We start from the raw sequence: 18,419 nt of genomic DNA on the forward strand, positions 1-18,419 counted from the left end.
TCCACGCTAATCTGCATAACAGCGCATTGCACTTCCAAATGCTTCAATGAGAACCCACACACAATGCTGTGCACACAATACACTCCGCGGTGCAGCATGATGCACCTGCTCAGTTTTGTTAAAAAAAAAAAAAAGAAAGAATAAATAAATATATATTTGTAATCCAGCCAGAGATAACAATCACAGAATTCTACGGAGACTCTTTTGGGGCTCGTAAAAAAGAAATGGGATGGACTTGTACTGTTGCCATTTCAATCTAGCAGATGAATATTTCATGGTTTGTTGTTCTGAGTGCACACTACCTCTAACAGTCTCTAAACATGAGCACTCAATTTAACATTTACCTTCTCATACCTTAAAGTCTAACATATGTCACGATGCTGTACGTGTCTGCAACGGCAGAGGCAATACAGAAATGTTTCTGTTGAAGATTTTGAAACATAATATTTGGAGTCAGTATTCTTTTACCACTTTAATGACAAAACATACCATATTTTAAGCATCATTAGTCTGTTTTTTTGTTCTTGTCAGGGTGTAACAGCTTAATTCAGACCATGATTGGGTACTAAAAATCTTCAACGGAGCCCATATTAAGAGAATTCATTTTGAGTGGGTGATCAGTTCCTCAAAGCAATTCCCAAAATCTTTTCAGTATCAAAGACCCCCTGTAGGCTTGAAAGGTGTCTGTAAATTCAAAGAGTCCTCCTTCACAGAGTACAGCAGCTGTGGTCTACTTGGATACATTAAATTGAAAATCTAAGCCAATTGTAGTGGTTTTAAATGATGGGAAATACTGAGCATAGGGACGGACGGAGTGGTTTATTCTGCAGGAGATGCTTGAGAAGTTTCTGTTTCTGTGATGTTTAGACAATATTTCCATTTTAAAAGCTTTGGAGTACATTTGAGCTGAATGAATGAATCAAGCTGACCACAGCCTCTCTGTGTGAAGGTGTAAACTTGTGCAAGCCACCTTTCAAATGCACAGAGGGTGAGCCTTTGATACGAAAAGGGTACCTTTTGGGTGAAGTATTGATTTAAGGCAGGGTGAAGCAAATTTCACTGTGCGGTAAGGCTCTATAGGCAATGTTGGTCTGTCTATTGGATGGATTGCCATCATATTTCGTACCAACATTCATGCCTCCCTCAGGATGAACTGTAATCACTTTGGTGATCCCCTGACTTTTCAGCTAGCGCCATCATCGGGTCAAAATTTTAATTTGTCCAATACTTTATGGCATAGACTGACAACACCCATTGGTTTGTGGACTGTCGTTTTGAAGCCTCAAGTTCGGCATTTTGTCCATCGCCATCTTGTTTTTTTGCAACCAGATGTGATACAAGCTAAGTACAACCGAACTCTGAATAAGACGTTTTCAGGCAACCGAAATCGTTATAATGAACTTCCAAGAACTGAAAACACATTGTGAAAGGGTTTAAGTTCTAGACAACTCCCGGACAATGCCCTGGTAGCGATCTGTCAATCACAAGGTAGCCACGCCCTAAAGCATACCCTGCTTTATGGTCTATTTGACTCTAAATGGGACCATAATTTACTAAATGAATATCATGCTGTATCAAAGAAGACTTGAAACTAGTGATTGAGATCATAAACTCATATCTACAATGTTTACTGAGGTAATAAATCAAGTGAGAAGTAGGCTCATTTTCTCAAAGACTTCTATTCAATCAGTCTTCTTTTTGCAACCAAAGGAGTCGCCCCCTGCTGGCTATTAGAAAGAATGCAAGTTTAAAGCACTTCTGCATTGGCTTCACTTTTCAGACCCGGAGGTAGCCCACTGGTTTATGATAAAATACCTTACGAAACTAATGACAACCCCATCAGCTGTAGTTTGTATTTACTAATTAGCAAATCTTAGCATGCTAACATGCCAAACTAAGATGGTGAACCTGGCAAACATAACACCTGCTTGACATCAGCATATCAAAGCACTGCTGTGCCCACAATCTCTCAGAGCTGCTAGCATGGCTGTAGACTCTTTGTCTTGTTATAAACTGTTGAATCTTCTGAGAACAAAGAGGAGAAAAGCTTCCATCATACTGATATTTTGAAAAGGAGTCTTGACAAATGCAGACGTTGTAAAAAAAAATTGATGAGAAGCTCCAGGTGTGTCAGTTACCTGTATCCAGCCGATTGTTGCGACCTCTCAGCAGGTAGCTGAACTCCTGGCAGCGTTCACTCTGGCTGTAACCTCTTGGGGAGTTGAAGCACAGTTCTTCCACCAGCACCAGCGCCTTCTTACACAGGTCTTCATCCCAGTCCCCCGACATCCTCCAATCCGCATCGCACTCTCACCAGCAGTCAGCCAATGACAGTGCAGCCCTCGCCGCCCTCACCTATCGGACGGCGCTCGGGTAAGTAGAGTGTTGGCCCGTCCACCTTTTGCAACTGAGAAAGAGGAGGCAGAGGAAGCTGAGGGGGCAGCGGCAATAAAGGAAGAAAACAAGGGGCTCTGCAGGGTGCCTTGGTCTGGATCACAGAGACCAGACTGACGTGCCCATGTATGACTGAGCGACACCCACCCCTCTCACTGTCCCTGGAAGAGATAAAGGGAGAGAAACTGGCAACGTGAGTATAAGGACATAAAAGTGTACAAATCAAGTTTTTGGCAGATTGGTCACCTTACCCATTAAGTGAGAACACTGATGCCAAACCCATCAGTGTGTCCCTGATAGATCATTGGCTCTGGTACTACATAATATCACTTTAGCATACACACTATGAAGAATGGTACTAGATAACTGGCATCGTGTAAGAAGAAGTGAGAAAATGTGATCTTGTTGTGAGCACAGCTAAATGCTAAAGTCTGGCAGATTTGTGCTGAGACAAAAAACTTTGACAAAAGTTACATTAAAAGTTCGGTCATATTATGAAAAAACATATTTTCACTAGCCACTTACCACTTATCTAGTTATTAGCTGCACTGCCGCTACCACAACCCACAGGTCTTACTTTTGATTGTATTTAATGTTTGGTTTTTAAATACTAACTACAATTTACAGCGAGAACTCTGGATTATCATCATTTAGGGGGTAATTTCTTCAAGGGTATATTGCTGTTGCATTTTTCAAACATTACATTTTCAATGCTTTTGGGACCACGCATTAATTTCTATTTACCTCCATGGTAAAGGGATGGCAGCAGAAGGCACCAGGGCAAATAAAATCACCATACGGTCAATGTGTTGCCAGAAGAACCAGTTAGTTAATGAAAACAGTAAAACTGTAAAACAGTTAGACATGTCAGCTGGGATCGGCTCCAGCCCCCCTGCGACCCGGAATAGGATAAAGGATTACAGATAATGGATGGATGGATGGTTATGTCTTTCCACCCTGTTTATTTTGCTTGGTTTTATTTTCTTCTCTATATTCAAAATAGGTAGTTTGTTACTATTTCCTATAATTAATTAATGTTTAATTGTGCATTATGGACAAATTGTAAACAATTTTCTTAGCAGGTGTGATTTTGGTTTGGACCAGAATCCTAGCTTGAATGGTACAGAGTTTGTCACTGTACTTATTTTCTATGAGATATAAATAAAGTTGCTTTAAAAAAAAAAGAAAAGACTCTGGATGTTGTAGGTTGTCTATCGTTTGAGCAAAAGTTAATACCACAGTCCCTTTTCTCTGCTTTCTGGTCATGTAGCACCAAGTTAAAAAAATACTTGTGCCTTTCTACTGCATAGATAGTCCTAGTTTTATAAGAGGCCATCTTTCCAGTGGTGAAATACTTCTTTAACCTACCGTTGAAGTACGACTAAAGCATTTTGAATTGAATCAAAAAGCAGCTACAAGCTATGTGGAGCTGCATAGTTGTTCAGAAGGAATGATTGGCACTACGAGCAACCCCTTTCACAATACATTTACTTTCATTCCATGTCAATATCAAATGTATCACCTGATGTTGGATAAACTATAAATAAATGAACCCAGTTTTGAATTACAAAGTAGAACATTAGACATTTACTTCCTACTTTGGGAAGTTAAGGAGATAAATGATGGGTAACTTTGTACAGTACTATATTTGTGTAACTCAAAGTGTTCCCAAAACAAACTCTGCTAAAATGACTGTACTGAGTTTAGATTTTATTTTCAAAATATATAAATGGACACACAACATAGTAAATGCCTAATTTTCCATTTCTATTGTTAAATCTCAATCTCCTTACTTTGAATAATGCCAGATGCTTCAGTACTCACTCAGCATGGTGCATACTTAATTGAAAGGAGCCCAACTGTCAATTACCTCCTAGGGTAACAGTGATGATTTTGGTGTCTAAAACTGACCCATGGGTCAATCATCCTGAAACTCCATGTAGAATTTCAAGGCAAAACACTCTCTACTGTAATTATAGAGTAATTTAGATAATTATGAGCTGTCTTGTGTTGGGTCCCTAAAACACAAATATGCTGAAGGAACTACAAACACTGTGAGAGTGAAGGAGACTGAGTGCTGGTTTCTCTTTTATTTTTCAGAGTATGCTTTTCCGTTTTAATTATTCAACATATTCAATCTATTCCCTGGAAGAACCACCAGCTACCTCAGGTTTAGCTTCACATTTCATGATATAGATCCATTGTATTAAACATATTAAAAATCCAAATGAAAGCATTTCATTAGCTTTAAAGGCATAATGAGTAGGATTTGTAAGTTACGGTTTGTAAAAACACCATTCAAAGTTAGCCCCCAAACCAACCCCAGATTCACTCTCGTTTTGGAACAAGCTTTGTCTGATTGGCGTCTCGCCTCGCCATATTGGCCATCACTGGTCGCTACGTTTTTATAGAGGGTGACGCCCAGAAACGTCCCAAACAGCAACACGCCACACACTTCTAGTGGGTCATAGGTGATGATTGACAGGGATTATTTTTGTATTTTTAGTCTATACATTGTTTTTTAGGAGAACCCTACTCATTGTGCCTTTAATAATGTCATGAAGCCATGGTTTGTGTTTTTTTACCTTTATTGAACTTCACTCTTGAGTTTCTGGGTCATGTTGAATTTGCAAGCCAGAGCCGAGACACTCTACATCTAAAATTTCCTTTTTAAATAGATTTGGCCGAGGAATGCGGAGTTATGCCTCCAGTGCATGCAGAACCTTTAGCTTGTTATTTTCCTAATGTGTCCAAGAGCAGAAACGGGAGCCTGCAGACAAGTGGCTTTTTTTTCTTGACTTCAAGTTGGGAACAGAGTTGAGTTCTGAGTCATCTAGCTCCAACTGGAGTCGGTGGAACACATCAGATTTCGTGGTCTCTCCAACACATCAGCATGGATTTGAACCCACTGTCGGATTCGTGGAGACTCTTTTGAAGCTCTCCAACATCACCTGAAAAACAAATAGAATCAATCAGTCCATGAGGTGTAGGTATCAATATACTGCAAAACTACACCACGGTTTGGAGGACTACAAAATCTCCTAAAACATCAGATGGGGGTATAATTAAACGTATTTAGTCTGACTGCCTCGTGTGTGCTCCTTGTCCTTTCATCCCAGAGAAACTAGACTACTTTAGCATACTGTCTTTATTTTTGAACTCATTCTGTCTAAACAAAAGCAGGTCAATGCCCAAACTCCAGTTTCTCACAGTCTGTGAGTCTCCAGGGACTCTGACTGAGGAGAATGTATGCAAAGTTGTGTCTAATAATACAGATCCGTTGCAAAAACCCTGGTATTGAATATGTCTAGCCAAAAATCTTATACAAGCTTAGGTGTGGTTGGAAAATAAATCACTGGCAAAACAATGTTCATGGTGAGAGGTCAGCTCACTATTCCAGCGAGCTGTTTTGTCCTTGTGAAGCAGTGGACCTATTTCTCAAGCAAGGTGCCTCGTCGGACAGGGGAAGGACTATTGATCATTTGATGTATGTTGTTCTGTGAAATGTCAACGTCAGTCTTTGTGCATTGAGTGGCACCCCCGTAGCAAAGCGCTCCTTATGTGTCCATCCGTCTCCCACCCATCAATCAATCACCGCATTAGGCAAAGACATATTTCACACTGAACAAGTTCCGAAACAAGAAATGCTTCCACTCCCTATCTAGTTTTCTCCCTCTCCTCTTGAAGACAGAAACACCCTTTTCCTCTCTTGTTCGCTCTCTGTCCCTGTCTCTTTTGAGAAGCTGATTGTCACATTAGGATAGTCTGTCAGTCTAAAAGAAGCTCAGATAATGCAGAGTCTATTTATCTGTCCATCTCAGCTCAGCCTATTGCGGAAATGAATCAGAAATTAGCGAATTAAATCGCCATCCAGACCTTACATCCTACACCAGCCCTCCTCTCAGCCCCCCCACCACCACCACTCTCTCCCATTAAGATAGTAAATCTGTCTGAGTGACTTTAAAACCCAGGATATCTCAATCTGAGGAATGGCTGTCTGGCACAAAACTGGCCGCCTCAAATGCCAGTGAGAGCATCAGGAGGGAGGGAGAGGCGAAGAAGAAATGGAGGAGACAGACAGACAGAAAGAGCGATTGTGTAGCAAGACAGAGGAAGAGGGAGACGGAGAGAGAGGGATAGAAGAGATGCTGACATTAAATTGGAGGCGAGACAGATAAAGAGGGAGGATAAAAAACTGGAGCACAGAAGGGCAGGAAAAAAACATAGGAAGCTGGCGGCGAGGGGTGACACAGCAACAATGGTAATCAAGGGTTTGGGGATGCAATTTACAACAAGCAAAATATTTACAGAGACTGGTTATTCACGGATAAATATGCCTTCAGAAACATGTTGACGAATCATTCCACTCAGATAGCGCCATGCCCAGAGACGCACATTCCTACTGTTGTGAACAGAGCAACACTAAACCTCCCACAGACGCTCCATTGACTGCTATTCTGCCTGGGATCAATACTCTCAGGGAACGAATACACCACAACACAGACCAGTCGACCAGTGAGGTCACTGTCCGATTGGGCAAAGGAGACGGGACGGCATGCAAGGTCACAGTCTAATCACACTACAGAGAAAGGAGAATCAGTATACAGAGATATTGTCCAATCACATAACTGAAAGAAGACGGGAACTGGAGGAAGTCGGTGCCCAATCATAGGAGAAGCTGGTCAATCAGATCATGAGCTAAATCTGGGGGGAAAAGGGGCACCAGATAAAGGACCAATCACCCAGTAAGTGTCAATAGATTTAAACCCAAATTTATATCAGTCAGAAACAGACTGCGAGTTCAACCCTTCACAGGTGTCCTTGAGTAAGACACTGAGCCCCTGGCTGGCCCTTGCTGTTAATCACTAAGGATAAGAGCATCAGCTAAACGTCTCATTTTTAATGGCTCAGTCCAGCCATAACATCCTCAATCTAGCTTGTAGGCGATGAAGCAGATGAGGCGTTTATATTTGTATCCCCTTATAATGAAGGGATCATTCTCGTATTTGTACTGGAAGGACAGTTTTGGAGCCGCCCTCAGGTGCACAGAGAGCTGAGGGAGAAAAATCTAACAAACGCAATACAAATTTTTAGTGAGGAAGCACGTCCAAAATGTGAAGAATAAAACTACTCGACACAGTATTCCCACTTCTCATTGCTGGGGCATACACCAATAAATATTTATCTCATATCGAATGCACTTTTTTTAGTAGCTGTATTGGATTTCTTATTTTTTGGCTCAGCGCTCCTCCAACAAGAATTCCAGTGGTTTTCTCCCTTGCTCAGAAATTCCACCGAAAACAGCTACAAGCAAACAAAAATCCTCGAGCGGGGCGGATGTGAATTTGATAAAACCCAGGGGGCAGGTTTTTCAGTAACAAGGATCATGTTAGAGAGTGCGACTGAAATCTGTATGTGCAATCTGTCTCTGAGGGATGAATCACACACCTCAGCTGGGTTTGGGAATTACAGTGATAAGGCATTTGAAACGCTGCTGTCTGCTGAATCAGAAGTAGAAGACATTCAGCCTGTGATCTATTGCAACCCTATATCATCATTTGGGATTTCATTTTCAAGTCAAATGATATGTTTGTATTTGTACGGAATAAAATCTGTGAAATGTGAGGCTGCTAAAACCATAGCGTTACCAGTTCAGAGGCAACTGGATCAATATTATTAGTTGTAGCTGTGGAAACACTAGTAGCGGTAGTATTACCTTGAAGTTCTTCTGAATTTAATTTAAGAGTTCACCTAACAATTAGGTAGGTTTAAGATCATATCCTTATTCACTTAATAAAAGTCTCTTTCAGTCTCACCTCCTCTCTCTAATAGGAATTACCATTTATGCTAAAACGTCTAACTATTTTTATGGGGAGAAACTGAACACCTTCATAATTGGAAAAGAACAGTCAGACCCGTTTTGTGTGCTTCTATAGACAAAGGAGACTAATCCATTGGTTATACCTAACAGGATGTTTCAGTCGGATCTCATTGAACCTGCTTTCAAGTCCTCCGATCTGCTGTCACGCTCTTTCTTTTGTTTTTACCTGGAAGTCATCTTTTATTGAAACTCTCATCCTTGCCCTGAATGCTTTTGTTGTTGTTTTTTGTTGTTGTTTTAAAGTCTGCAAATTTGCTTAAGTGTTTAAGCGAATTTCACACTTCCCATGTCTGCGCTTTTACGGCAATTTTTGCATTAACAGTAATACTGTGTCATTTCCAGTTTGTTGTACTCGACAGACCGCGGACTTGGCCATGTGACCCGCTCCTCTCTGTTCCAGACTTTGATGCTGTCTGCTCTGCTGTACCCTGCTGGGCCGTATCATGTTGTGTACCATCTCAAATCGATGTACTCATGTACCCTTAGATCATCCGCCATTCGTCAGGACCATCCCTGATTCATAGAGGTCATGACCTCTCAGCGCCAACACTGGCATATCCTCCTTTTTGTTTTGCATCACTTCCTTTCGAGGCCACAGCGATGTCTGTCTGAGACAATGCTATCATCGCTCCTCTCTGCTCATTCGGCTGTGACAGAATGATGCACAGGGGTAAACAGATAGGGCTACTACAACACATCTTTTTGGTTACTCCAGTGGAGCGGTACTGTGTTTCGCCCGGAACAGAGACGGCGCCGTATAAGGCTAAGATTGAGCGTGGGGATATTAATGTCTATTGACTAGAGGTAATAGCTTTGCTGAGCCTCAGCCTCGAGGTTGTTCCTATAATAGCTCCTGGACACCCTTTCAGCTCCTGAGCACCCTTTCAGAAAATAAATAACAGGAGGAGGGAGAGAGAGGGCCTTAATATCTGCTTAAGACTATATATCTCTATAAACATACAATCAAGCATCCGTTCACAGCCAAGCAGACGCGGCCCCCTTTTATCTCTACCTATTTCCATCCCACATTCACACATATCAAAGGTTGCTGTTCAGGCGCTCACACCTTTCCACCACTCTGGGCATGTTGGAGCTGCAAGTGTCTGAATAGTCTATAACACAGGGCAGGAAATAGAGAGCAAGTGGCCAGCCAGGAACCCTGGGATATTTGGTGCTGCTCTTCCTGTCTCTTGCACAGCCAGTGGAGCTGCAGAGTGGGACCTATTTACAGACAGGGAGTGTAATAACACACACACACACAGACAGCGAGCCGCCCCTCACTTCATTTTTCACCTACAGCAGAGTCGGTGAGTCAGTGTGTCTCAGTGGTTGAGGCTTTTTTTGACCATTTGCATAAATATGGTTCTCTGTGGTGTGAAGCCAGAGCAACTGTGCCTTTGATGGTTGGGTGGGTGTGGGGTGGTGTGGGTGGTGGGGGGGGGGGAATTACGCACGTCTTACGCACGTCAACCTGTCTTGTGTTTTCTGCGTGCTCGTGCGCGTACACCCCCACTGTCTGTTCATCTTATATCTAATAGCGTTTTGCATGGAGAAAAAAAAAAAAAAAAAAGTTAAATCATCATCATCAGTGAGGATAGCTGCCATTTGATACAGTTAGAATACAGATAGGAGCCTGTTCTATGTTGCATAGGCTAGTACAGCCTCCATAGACAACATGCATCCCACTATAGGCTCGAAGCATATATACCTACTGGAAGGCAGAATGCAATATGGAAGAGCCTGGGTGATGCACAAATAATATACATTAAATATTGATGGAAAACAGACACATGCTGCTAGATTTAGGGCATATTCAGCAGTGCGGGATGCAGGATCAAAGGAGATATGATGCGCACACATATCGCAGATATCACAGACCTGAATGCATGCTGCTTTACTGGAGTAACAAAGGGAATATCAACCTACCTTGCCGTTTTTGCAGAAACCCACTGTCTCCTCTCTGTTTCAATTTCCGATTTACGAGCTTCTCTGCTGTTTTAGTCAGATGCGACGCTTGTAAAGGGGCATTCCGCCCTCTTTGGCTCAGTCCACCTCCTCCTCTCTCTCTCTCTCTCTCTCTCTCTTTTCTCGAAGACGCACCGAGCAATAAGGATGGCAGACTGAGAGAGAGAAATGAACAATATGCTATCTCTTCCCTCTCGTTTCCTGTGTTCTTCTCTTATATTTTCACCCCCTCCTTGTGTTTTTTTCCCTCCTCTCTATTTCACTATCCCCTCCCTCTCACTCTCTCACTCGGTTGCTCTCTCTCTCCTTTTTTTATCCCTCCCTGTGCTCTGAATACTAATACTCTGTCTCTCTCTCCTCTCACTGCCTGTACAGCCCAGGCCAGTGCTAAAGACATACTGATGTATGTGGGGCGTGTAGAGAGAAAGCCATAGAGATGGAGAGGTGTTGTGTTGTGTGTGTGTTGGTGTGTTTGTGCATGTTATTGGGAACCTGCACTGTAAACAATTGCTGTTAATTTACAGCAGGATTTCAACAGTATTAACCTGTTATTGCTATAAACAGTGCTTTACTGTTAATACAAAAGAAAACCTGTTAAATTACGCTAATTTTTTAACTGAACTATAATGCATTCTTAAAAAACAGCACTTTACTGCTGATCAACTGTCTAAAGTATCATCAGTAACAGTTTCATGCAGTATTTTTTTACTTCTGGGACCTGATCTGCTCATGTGAGGCTTGTACATTGTACATGATTGGAAAATCAGTGAATTAGCTTTATTGTTCTTCACTCACATGTTGTTATGGTTTGCATTCTGTGCTTGTAGCCAGCTATATTGACATTTTGGGAAAAGTGTCAACAAGTCTATTATAGCCTTTAATTGTATTTAGTGTACTATTCCTATGTCTGTAACCTGCTAAGTCTATTCATCTAGGCAAAAAATAATGTTTATTAAAATATATGTAAAAAATACAAGCTAAATAGTGCATTAAAACAAATCAGTAAGATAATGTAAAAGAAAGGTGAAAAACAGCTATATGATGTATCTTTAAACAGTAAATTAACTGTAAAATACTGTGAAATTAATTAAAAAAAACAGTTCAAACTGTATTTTTCATTAACAGTATAAAGCTGTAAAATTCAGCGACAGTATAATAATGTTAATTTTACAGTAACATAAAGGCAACCCTGCTGCCAGTTCTTTACTGTTATTTTACTGGGAAATTCTTAACAGTGTGGTGATGGTGTGGAGGGTAATGACCACTCTCAGCGTGGGTAAGAAGGGCCTAGGATCTTGTTTGGTCTTATTAGAGCAGTGATTAGATAATAATACTCCTGCAGATTCCCCTGGAGAGGTGGTGGTGGTGGTGGGTGGATTGTGGGGAGGGGGGGCACATAAAATGTTTCTCTTTTTTATGGTAGCATCCCTGGGATGAGAGGAGGAGGAGGTGGAAATGGAGGTGGGGATGAGGGAGTGTGAGGAGGAGGAGGAGGAGGAGGTGTTGCTTGTGTGTCAGGTGGTGGAGAGCAGAGATGGAATGGAGGGCCAAAGTTCGGCTCTGAGCCAAAAAAAGGACATGGCTTTTAGCCTGTTTGTATGCGTGCGGGTGATGGTGTGTGTGTGTGTGTGTGTGTGCGCACCATGGAAACCTCAACGAGAAGAGCAGCTGAGGTATACAGAGGCCATGATCTAGTTAGAATGAGACACAGTCTTATTGGAGTCATGATTAGATTATGATATTCTGGCCGGCCTCATATAAACAGGGAGGGGGGTCATAAAAATGTTTCTGTGTTTAACGTCACCGGTGTCAGGATAATGAGGACCCTCCACGTTCGAAACGGGAATAGATATTGTATCAAAGTGGTTGTTTTTTAAAGTGGTGTTCCTCAGGGCGCCCTTTGGGGTCCTTGACTTATTCCCAGAGGGGAGTCACCCAACACAATGAAGAAAGCTATGATTCAATTTTAATTGAACTTGTACGTGAAGCAGTGAGAGAATGTAATAGGAATGTAGTTTTGATATCCAGATGTCCGGTTCTTTATTAAATCACATCCATCAACAAAAATCTCATCAAATCTATCAGATAAAATAATTATAATATGGTTGACGTGTTCTCATTCCCAACTCGTCAAATACAGCAACTTGGTCAGTGGCCCTACGCTTCAAACTATAACGCTCTACGTACCCCTCTAGCATCAGTTTTGCACGTGTTAGTTTCCACTCGTTACATGCTTACATTTTCAGTTGCCGTATTTGACGACTTGGGAGTGAGAACGATCTGGATGGTCTGTGTGTAATCCTTCGGGTTACTGCGTTGAAAACATGTGTGAACCCCTGCATTAGGGCTGAGACTGTGCCAGCTTTAACAGTTATGTAAGGCAAGTCATCCCTCTGCCCCTCAAGACGTTCCTGCTGCCATAATAAATGAACATGGTGAACAGTGTGTGCTTTTGACTCTTGTTCTCTGTGTGATGTATAGATGAGTTTTTCAAGATTGCCAATACTGCATGTTACGCTGTTTAACTGCAGAAAAAAATAATCTGTGGTGATAGGGTTGAAGAGGAAGCTTGTGAATTAATCATTTTTAGTCAAAAAGGAAGTCCTCCTGCTGTGAGTTCTGTTGTCAAGATAGAGGTAGGCACCTTCATATTTAAAGACAGCACAGTGATGAATTAATCATTGTCACAGACTGTGCCCAAACATCACCTAATGGGCTACACAGCACAGAGAACATCCAGATCTTATCCTAAACTTTGGAAAGTATACATGCATTTGGCTCAAAGACTATTCTAAACGCACGCAATTTAAAAAATAGCTCTGATTAAACTTTTATTTATTCATAAAAATGCTAATTAGGCCAATTGAGGTTGGAGGGGCACTTAAATTACCTTAGCTTAAGTGAATCCAAATTTGATCTTGTGCTTTTTATTATGATAATGGAGAGCAAAGATCAAGATAAAGATTTAGAAAAAAACGTTTGAAATCCACATCTAAAAAGGGTCACATTACAGTGAGAGAGCATTCAAGACTAATGTTCCTGCTGAGCATTTAGTGATCTTCATCAAAGATTTTATGGCACTAATAAAATATTGTCACTCCATATATCTTACAATTCACCACATGGACAAAATAATAACTCGAGAGTCCCTTCATCTTCTTTATTACACTGACCACATAATAATGTATTCCCAGCAGCATTACTAATAACTTGTCACACTGACAAAAATAATAATATCTTGTCAATCATCACACATTCCCCTGAGAATTGGCAGAAATTGTATTAAATAATAAAAAGAAAAAACATATCCTACGTAGTGTAATGAATTATCACCCCATAAATATTTGTCATTGTCTTCGTCGTTGTTCTGGAAACAGCGATGGTAAAAGAAGGATGGAAAAATAGCTGTGTTTGGACCCCTGCAGCTGGCGATGATTGACTGATAAATGAGAGTAAACAGTGACCTCTGTTAACTGTCACAGCGGAGCACAGCGAGAGGCTGAGACACAAAACAGAAGAGGACAGGGACGCATAGCGAGGGAATCGGAATACAAACAGAGGAGAGGAGAGGAGCAGAGAGGAGAGGATTGGAGAGGAGAGGAGGAGAAAATTAAACAAATGTGATTGAGAGAAGAGAGAACTAATAGCTCGGCTGGCGGCGGGGACCTTGTTTGCTCTAAAACAGGCGCTGGCATGACAATATCTATATATGGGGCAAATTATCCACTCTTGCAAGTGCACATAAAACACACTGAGGCACTAGCTTTCACATATGGATACTACGTAAGCACTTTACTCAATGCATCTAAACATCACACATGTGCAGACATATTAAAGAAAGTAGACCGAGAGATGCTGGAGGGGAGAAGAGCCCACAGAGAGAGATTAAGAGTGACTAAGACCATGGGTGTTAACTCGCTACAGCAAAATGAGTCCAAATTTTAATGTCATGTTTTGAAGAATAACATTAAGAGCAAATTCACAAAATGTATTAGAAGTTACTTTGCCAAACGTAAAAGAAAAATAGTGTTAAAGGAAGCTAGTTTCCTCCAAGCTTTGTACCCTAGAAATGCATCACATTGACCACATAATACATTTCCCTGAGTCTTGAGTCATTTTTCACTTTGTTCCAAGAAACTTTGTTGATAAAAGCAGGTTTGACTAATTCTGGTTACAAACGATATTGAATGTTTTTAATTGCCAGGGAGGGATGCCACAGTGTAGATGTCACGCTGACATTGATTAAGGACCTCAAGCACGTCCTGAATTGAAGTGGGATCATGGGAGGGCCTCTCATGTCCTGACCCTCCTATTCTAGATAAATAGACACATTAGACCCAAACACAGAGGTCAGACCTGGTTTCTTGTTGAGGTGACAGTGGTCAACAACACTTGTGAACCCCCGCTGTGCCGCAACTAATGTTACGTCCTTTTTCTTTCTAGAGATGTTTCTCCCTCTGGCTTGAGGCTGTCCACCAAGCTTGTGGGTCAAGGAACAATATCAAACTCTATTTCCAAAGTTTATCCTTAAAACCGCAATGCTGCCTTGGCTTGATGTCATTTTAGGACAGTATTTCCATTGAAGAGACTCTTGGACCGCTAATCTGCAAGGCGATGGTCACGTGGCGGAGCTAGCACTATCACTGTTGAGCTAATCTGCTCGCAGTTTTACTTTTGGCTGACCACTGCTGGCTGTGCAGCTATTACACTGTAACCTAACTGACCACACTGACTGTGGGGTTGGCAATGATGTTTTATAGATTTTATTTGAGAAAACGGTCCAATGGATAGTCTACATTTCAATCAATTCATTAATGAAAAGTACATGTATTGTCTGGATAATGGCTCTGGGCTCATTATCTGATATTTCTTTAGGGATTATGAACATTATGAGTCACTTTTGCTATGAGTCAGACATTAAAAAAATGAAGAAAAGTCTGTGTTAATAGAACTGTAATACAGAAACTGAAAAGTGATTTATTTTGAAGGCATCTAAGAATGTGGTTTTCAAAATCGAAATAACTTTGAATATTCATAATGGCTATAATGTCATATTTGGAGGAAGGTTAGTTTGCTACAAGTCTCCAATTTTGCCTCTCTCCTAATGCATTGTTGTAATCACAATTTGTCAAAACTAAACAGAAATGAAAGTAAATGAAAGAAACACAGGTTGATTAACAACCTTGTGCGTTTTTTCATTTGCTGTGGAAAGATTTACTAATTTTCCATTTCCATTGCCTGATGGATGCACCGCCTCAAAGGCTAAACTCTGTGGTAAACGCCACAGAACTGCTTCACCTTAAGTAAGCAGCAGAAAGCCACGGCCCATGTAAAAAAAACAACAGGGAGATGTCAGTTAGGCTTTTCCGATTTTCACTGGTCTCTGCTATGACTCATGTCAGGCGGGTTGCCTGTGAGTTTCGAGAGGTTTAGTCCATAGTGACAGCGATTGGTGTCTTTTAGTTGTTTAGTTTAGTTGCCCTAGGAGCTTTCTGTGAAGATAAAGATCCATGGCAGCTCAAGCTGACACTTGTTGTTATCTTAAAGGAGCTGGTTTTCGGATTTTCGTTTGCAGTATAAGTAGGGTGAATAATGCATCATCGTTGACAAAAGTTGAAACATCATGATGATCTAACTCCTTAAATCCAGGTTTTCTCAAATCACCATTCATCATATGTGATGGGTGACATCAGCCCAGGGACTCACTGTTACCCCTATTACCTCACCTCAGCAGGGTCAGTGGGGACAGGTTCTGTTCTTGAATAATAAGCCTTTCCCGTAGGCCTTTGTGCACTGGATCCTGTCTCTTTCTACTCTTCACTTTATCTTCTCTTACTCTCTTCGACTTCCAACTCTACTGTTGAGCAATAAAAGGGTAAAAAAAAAGAAAACCATTGATTGACATACACTGTATAATAAGAGACAGTATATCCATAAAAACCCATTGTAACATAAGGAATAACTGCAGCCAAGATGAAACCAGGCTTTGAAAAACCAAGAGGTTTTTATTATCTGAGTTCTGGCTGGTATGCGTATACCTAATCGGTTCTCCAAAGTCCTCACATTCTGAGCACTTTGAGACCTGCTTTCTGTTCTTCAATCACAAGCAATAGAGACAGAAAATCAGTCCACTCATCCTCTTCTCTGACTTAACTCTTTTGCAGGTTTGTTGCCTGTTGTCGTCATTTGGAACTGCTAATATGAACCACAATTCAGTCCGCTCAACCAGTTGCCTCTGTTGGTTGGGTAAATTTCCATACCCTTCTGCACTAGTTTAAGCCCATAATTCAGCCATGTTCCCATACTCAAGGCTATGGGTGCATTCTAATACCCATACTATTATACTATTTAGTATGCTAGAAAAAATGTAGCATGTCCCAATACATAGTATGTCAAATGAAGTATGCCAAAAATACCAGAATGTCCTACTACATCCAGACGCATTTTGCAGTATGCAAGCCAGCATGGTTTTCTGGCTATTCTGACACGCTATCCTTTGCGCAGCGGGAGATACGTCACATCAACCGAGTCGCAAAGACCGATGACAGCCTGATGACAGCTCATTGACAGAAGCTGCAATGACAGATGACAGTTCAAGACGCAATGTTCTGACGAAGTCGTATGTCCCAATTGTATGCTTATACTGCATGCAACAGTACTTACTTTGTAAGGGCCGCTGCAGTACGTACTAAAAGTAAAAAGAAAAAGTGTGCGATTTGGAACGTAACCTATGTCGCTCACCAGAAGAAGAGGGAGGTTGTCCCTATTGGCAAGGCAAGACAGAGCGGACAGACAGAGACATCACTTAAAAAGCAGTGTCTCTGTCTGTCTGCTCAGTCTTGTTTTGCCAAAGGGGACAAACATTCAACGTTGCCCATAGCTCACTACGCTTTACTTTCTCAGCAGCACCAGCAAAACAGGACAGAGTTTAACTTCTGCCAAACAAAGTCCTGCGGCAAAACAATAGGACAAGGTGCTGTCCAACAACGAGTTAAGGGCAAGCAACACTTTCGTTGGGTATTGTTTCTATCGGTTATGATAACACTGGAGGCTACTCACCGAAGTTGTTGCTGACATCTTAGAACGAGGCAACATCACTAAAAAAAGGTCCAACAGGGCAAGAAACACAAACGGTCAGATGATTAAGGTAGTAAATAAGATGCCAGATTAGCTACCTTGTTGTGATTGGTTGTAAATGTCAAGTGCATGGGACACAAACATAAACATTTATTTCATTTCATTCATTCATTATATAACTGTATTGTTGAAGAGACAGTGGTGGTGGGGATTTTTTAGGGATTGTGCAATTTTGTGTACGGCCTCAATGACATACAGGAAGTTAAAGCATTTCGCCTCGTAGTTCATGAAATTAATGTATAGTGAATTTTGGACTGTGAGGGAACGAACTGGCAGGTATGAGGAAACAAAGGTGGATTTTCAAAAAAGAGGGTTTTATTTACCCAAAAATTAAGCAAACAATTTACAAAATATGCCACAAATTCTGGGCCAATAAGAGGTCAACTAAGAAGAACACCAAGGGGAACATACAGTATATAATGGCTGATCGGAGCATTTTTTAATCAAAGGGGGCAACAAAGACAAACCACTACCACCTGAAGTACAAATAAAACAAAATAGGCCAATTAGTCTATTACCAGATTCTATATTTTTAGGAATTAACCAAAACAAAAGCACCAACAAACAAGTAAAAGTCCAAAGAAATATACAACACCTCTAAACTAGAAATCCCAATCCCCCCCATGATGGGGTGGGCACATGGTACATTCTGATTGGCCACTTCCTGTATTTTAGAGCTCTGTTTTAGGGGGCATGTTTTGCTCCATTGTGACAATGAGGAGAAAATTAACTATGAACTGTAAACTATAGAAAACTAAGGTGTTCGCAGAACTGTTACCAACATTTACATCAGTCGTGTGGCAGCAGCTGTGGCCATCACCTTGAAGACCAAGGTTCAGAAAGGCCTTCTGCTCACACTATGGACACTGCATGCAACCTGTTCCTCTAAACACAACAAAATATGTTTACTAATGTAATAACATCTGATTTTGCAATAAAGAGTAGCACAAAGAGCCCACTTAATTAATGAAACCGTAGACTTCCCATGAGAGGTGATTTGCTGTACTTCAGCTTAATCTAATGTAAATTAAATGGTGCTTTA

The 18,419-nt window shown here is 41.1% G+C and overlaps 1 protein-coding gene across 2 annotated transcripts in view; it reads right to left on the bottom strand.

Moving 5' to 3' along the window:
- The window catches only part of syt3 (synaptotagmin III), a 34,281-nt gene extending 23,707 nt beyond the window's left edge, over positions 1-10,574 (bottom strand). The window contains exons 1-3 of one of the 2 annotated variants that reach the window (XM_037792732.1): positions 10,202-10,574; positions 4,980-5,345; positions 2,139-2,407 (exon numbers count right to left, since the gene is read on the bottom strand). In XM_037792732.1, coding sequence (XP_037648660.1) covers positions 2,139-2,289 — 151 coding nt within the window. In that variant the 5' untranslated portion in view covers positions 2,290-2,407; positions 4,980-5,345; positions 10,202-10,574. Of the gene's footprint in view, positions 1-2,138; positions 2,556-4,979; positions 5,346-10,201 lie in introns of both variants that reach the window. The other variant, XM_037792733.1, reaches the window with a different exon arrangement.
- Between the last annotated feature and the right edge of the window lie 7,845 nt (positions 10,575-18,419).

Source organism: Sebastes umbrosus, chromosome 14, assembly GCF_015220745.1.
Source record: "Sebastes umbrosus isolate fSebUmb1 chromosome 14, fSebUmb1.pri, whole genome shotgun sequence".
Taxonomy (NCBI): Eukaryota; Metazoa; Chordata; class Actinopteri; order Perciformes; family Sebastidae; genus Sebastes; species Sebastes umbrosus.